Source organism: Hetaerina americana, unplaced genomic scaffold, assembly GCF_022747635.1.
Source record: "Hetaerina americana unplaced genomic scaffold, ioHetAmer1.1.p SCAF_39, whole genome shotgun sequence".
Classification (NCBI taxonomy): Eukaryota; Metazoa; Arthropoda; class Insecta; order Odonata; family Calopterygidae; genus Hetaerina; species Hetaerina americana.
This window is the reverse complement of record NW_027286974.1, coordinates 3,320,801-3,325,908: the sequence shown is the minus strand read 5'-3', so window position 1 is coordinate 3,325,908 and position 5,108 is coordinate 3,320,801. Positions and strand designations below refer to the sequence as shown.

The 5,108-nt window shown below is 42.9% G+C and overlaps 1 protein-coding gene across 1 annotated transcript in view; it reads right to left on the bottom strand.

The window, feature by feature from the left end:
* Positions 1-1,421: 1,421 nt before the first annotated feature.
* LOC139691695 (uncharacterized) overlaps positions 1,422-5,108 on the bottom strand; it is a 4,556-nt gene continuing 869 nt past the window's right edge. Inside the window, exons 2-4 of the mRNA XM_071589538.1 lie at positions 4,732-4,920; positions 2,143-2,400; positions 1,422-1,598 (exon numbers count right to left, since the gene is read on the bottom strand). Coding sequence (XP_071445639.1) covers positions 1,422-1,598; positions 2,143-2,400; positions 4,732-4,920 — 624 coding nt within the window. The remainder of the gene's footprint in view (positions 1,599-2,142; positions 2,401-4,731; positions 4,921-5,108) is intronic.

The following is a 5,108-nucleotide window of genomic DNA, read 5'->3' as shown; positions in this document are numbered from 1 at the left end:
ACAGACGACTCGTCCATTACATTGTCTCCATACACCTCCTTTAATTGGCGATGAATATCACATGGGCGAACGTTTCTTGCATTGAGGAATTTAATCACTGCCCTCACTTCACAACTGGCGGCGTTCTCAATTTTTTTAAACATTGTAAACAATCACAGAAACAACAAAGGCATGCTAGCGTCACGCAACTTGGCTCAGAGAAGGCAGACAAGCCACTGAAGCTATCTGACCTCGTCCAGCGGCTACTCGCGTCGTCAGCACTTCATGCGGCACGAACGGGTACTACTTTCCGGATGACCCTCGTAGTAGTAGTAGTAGTATTTACGGGAGGCTGTGACCGACAGCTGAGGTCATTTGCTCCATAGGGGATTAACAGGAAAGGATGAAGGTTGGAGAGAGAAACCCGGCGTCGGCATTATCCTACTCTAATAACGAAAGGCACCAAGGGGTCACACAGTTTAACGTCCCATCCGACGGACGGCATACTCACTCAAAGTGACCTCAACAAAGCAACTCAAGTAGGGATCAGAGATACCCTCACGGAAAAATATTCAACATAGCCAGGATTTGAACCCGGGGCCTCTGGGTGGGAAGCCAGTACGTTAGCCCCCGCACCATATAGATCCCCTCTGTTATTGTAACGGCCAAAGTACGTGAATTAAGGTTTAAATTGCTACCTAAGGCACCCTATTCCCCAGATTTAACCCCCTCAGATTAGTATTTTCAGTATTTGAATGCTTGAAAAAATGGTCAAACATTTTCCAACCATGAAGAAGTGATGTCGAGTGCAGTTAATGGCTATTTTGAGGAGCCAAGACAGTTTTTATTTTAACAAAAGGGTATCGAACTTATTGAACATTGCTGGAAAAAGCATACAGAGCTGAAAGGAGATTATTTTGAAAGGTAAATACATTTTTTTCCACTCTTTTAGTGTTTCCTTTGTTGGATCGGATACTTCTGGGACCATCCTCACACTCTGTTTGACTGCATTTAAATTTACAAGATCCACATCAGTTTGTAAAGACCGTTTCCACACATACAGGAGTTTCCAGCGACCGTGCAGTGTTTAGCGATGGCCTCTGTACTTCCTTCATTACACATCCATCAGAACGGATGGATCAAAGTACTTAAAAGAAATACGTCTGCGGAGAAAGGTTATAATTGGGCATTGGAATCTTCGGGGTGGATTAGAATGATTGATGAAGCCCAGGATTGAATTGAGAGGGGAATTTGGTGTAAACGATTGCGCTTCTTACTCACCTTTGTTCTTCCCTGTTCCGCCACAGAGAGGTTCGATGTTCCCAACGCATCTTCGTCCATTTCCTGTTTAATAACTCTTTGGAGAATGATCGGATTCCCTGCAGCGGGCGATGACTCCGAGAACCTCTCCTCCCTGAAGACACTATCGTCCGACATGGTGATTAGGGTGGAGGGAGAGCTTCCTCCGACGTACACAAGGGGTCTCTCTCCACGGACGAACCGTCACTCTTCAAAGGCAACCCACTGTCTTCTCCCACCTTCACAAACACTTCCACCGGTGGAAATGTTAGTGAAGGCCTCCGAACAAGGCCATCTGTACCCGCCACACACCAATCCTGCTGAAAAAGCAACAAAATTTCCGCGAGTAATTATAAATATAAACATATTGATCTCAGGCGTACGGATAGCACTATAGGTTAGTGCCGAAAATAAATAGAAAATGGGGGAAAACATTATCACAGATCCAAGTACAAATTTACTCAAACTCTTTCGAAAAACAGTACCAAAACCATAAAGACAACAAGTCTCATGCCCATCCATTGTTAATATTTCACAGGAAGGTGCAAAAGATGCAATTTAATTTGTATTTCAAAGGATTCGCCACCAAACTCTTTCTACTATGATTTGACTGCAATGATATCCTTCCGATATCCTCTTCACCATGTGATTACTGATGGGAAACCCCTGAACATCTACAACACTGAAATTCCAGATTCAACCTATTGCTAATGCCATCTGCTACCTGTATCTGATTGATTTCCGTAAGATTACCATTGAATACTGCCACAGGGCACCTACTGACCTCGGCACTGTGCACTCACACGCAGGACCGAAAATCCAGTCCATGAGGAGACCATGCTGCCTCACGGTTCGAAGTCCTACCTGCTTTGAGATCTCCCCGGTGTCTTTGTCCGTCTTTTCCGTTTCCACACCCTTGACTGCAGGGTTCCCCGCCGTCTGCTGTTGGGAGGTCCTCCGTGGTTTGCACGCTTCCGCCAGCCAGTCCTGGGACTCCAGCCATGCCATGTCGGAGCTGTGGCGCTCCCTGAAGCGCCTCTTCCGCTCCCTGGCCAAACGACGCTTCCTCTCCAAGGGCGTTTCGATGGACGAGGGTGGATCCAGAGAGCTCCCTCCCGTCAACTGGAAAGGCAATCCAGAGTCGAACCGAGGGAAACTCAATTAGGAATGCAATTACCACACACACACACATATGCCTGTCCCAAAAGTAGTTGGACTGAGTCGATTAAATCAGGTGTCCACTAAAACACCATCTAGCCGGAACCAACACTCATGCAGGCGATTGGTGATGTTGTATGGTAACTGTTTATTATTTATAATGTAACATCAATTTTATTCTTATTACCCATCTAATTCATGCTTATTTTGATAGAATCCGACCAGAAAATTAGGATGTCTCCAATGATTAGGGTAATAATCATTACACCTCGGACAATGATGAGGTAAAGGCGCAGCTGTCAACAAGTCAAAATAGATTCGAGAAGACTCGGAAGAGTTTGTCAATGACGGAATAAAACAAAACTTGTCACACGAAAGGAGAAATTTGTTTTGGCCTTTACAACGGTTACTATGTTGAAAAATAAATATATGATTTTGAAACGTAAGAATTGTATATTAATTCACTTTTTGCCCGTTCTTTCTATTTGTTCTTGTTCGTGGTGTACAATCATTTGTGCGTTAGTATTCATTCAACCCTCGCGTGTCAAAACGAAATGAGGTCTTTTCGGCAGGGATGTTTACCGTGGAGATTTTTAGTTTTTGGGGAAAATACGAAGCACTGATAGAGGCAGAGTTAAAGGTTGGTTGGAGAGATATTTTTGAAAACCTAAGGAAATAGAGGGAAACTTGGATATGGTGGGGATTTTAGATACGCGACGAAGAAGGATGTTGGGGATGAGAAATGTTGGTCAAAATATTTGGACAGAAGTGAGAATACAAAAATCAAACAAAAGTTAATTTCAGCGTTGGTTTTCAGGTTATGTTTTTATCAACACCTTCCTCAGACTTCTCCGAGTCATTTATAGAGGCATGCTCATAAAGTAAGGGCAGTTTGGCCACAGGAAAAATATACTCATAGTAAACACATTTTATTGGCTGCACTTTTAGTTAGCTCTACAAACCTTCGCTTCATTTCTCTACGTAATATCGCTGTTCACTTCCAAGCATTTTTCACACAACTGCACCAGCTTCTTATAACCCCTCTGAGCATAGAAGCTGAGAGAGAACCACTTCTTAGAGAGTTGAACCACTTGATATTAACGCCGTTCTTGAGTTCCTCTTGGTGGTTCAAAACATTGTCCACCGAGCCACTGTTTCAATTGCAAGAAGAGGAAGTAGTCGCTAGGTGAAAGGTCAGGACTGTACCGCCGGTGGTCAAAGAGTTTCCAACGAAAATCTTGAATTTTTTATTGGTTTTGGCAGCAGTGTTGTCGTTGTCCGGCGGTGCCACTGTTTCAAATGCAGGAAGAGGAAGAAGTAGGTGAAGTAGGTAGGTCAGGACGGTGGTCAAAGTCAAAAACTGTCTCGTCCACTGGACATTCTTTGTGCTCTTTGTGTGGTGGTCGGTTCAGCATTTTCGGTACACCCACCTCGCACTCAATTTGTGGTATCCGAGGTTTTTTTCCGTGGCAATATTGTAGACAGTAGTGCGTCCAAGTTGAGGAAATTGTTCAGCAAGGCTATTATTAATCGTCAATCAACAATCACATCGCAGTTTCGTTCCACTTGCGAAACAATTTCATATTTCAATTTCATTTTCATTTCAATTTCATTTCGTTTCATTTGCTCTTCATTAACGGACATTTGTTTGTCCATTTGCTAAAATCACTGGCAACATTGTCTCTTGACCTTCCTTCGCTCTCATAACTAACTGCAGATCCACAAACTAGGGTCCATAACACACTATGAATTAGTTTCATTTGCGACCAACAATCCTTTTGCAATGCAAGAATCGTATGACAGGACAACGCACTTCACAGCTGGCGGGATATGAACGATTGTGTCACGGACATGTTGTGTTCACATGCACAGGGACAAGCAAACGACTTCTGACACAAAACAAATGCTGCTATAGCTTCTCAATGAACCAGTAGATGGTGCTGCAGGAGTAAACCGTGTTCTGAAGTGCCAATATTAAAAAATATAATCAAACGACCCTTACTTTTAATGGATATGACTCGTATTTACATTACCATGGAGGCAGAGTGATAATAAATAACAAAAGTATTGCATGAAATTCACTTAACAAACCCCCCAGTCAACTAAAACACAACCAAATTGCAGATGGAAGTCGATTTGCTTGAATAATGCCACATAACTTATAGATTATACCATGGGGCTCATGAATATGGGTATGGACCCGCGAGTGATGTGATTTTGAATGCATGCCAGAGTGTATATGTGTGTGTTTCCCAATCTTCGTGGAGACGTGGGAAGGAGTCTGACAGCACTCACCCCTTTTGATTGCGGTTGAGGTACATTCACTATGGCTGCCGTCACCCGTGGGGAAGGACGTGGCCTGGAGAAGCGCCGTACAAAGGCGCTGTTGAAGGAGATGCATTTGAACTTGAAGTTGCTGACTTCGTCCAACTTGGCGATGCACTTGCGGCAAACAAGCCACGGGAGGTCACCTCCGGGAACGACCTGCAGGGGACAAAGAAGATTCGCAAGCAATGCGTTGAAAACTCACTGCCATGCATGTAAACATATATAAATATATACACACACATATATATACTTATTATATATATACATATTTTATATATATATATATATATATTATATATATATATATATATATATATATATATATATATATATATATATATATA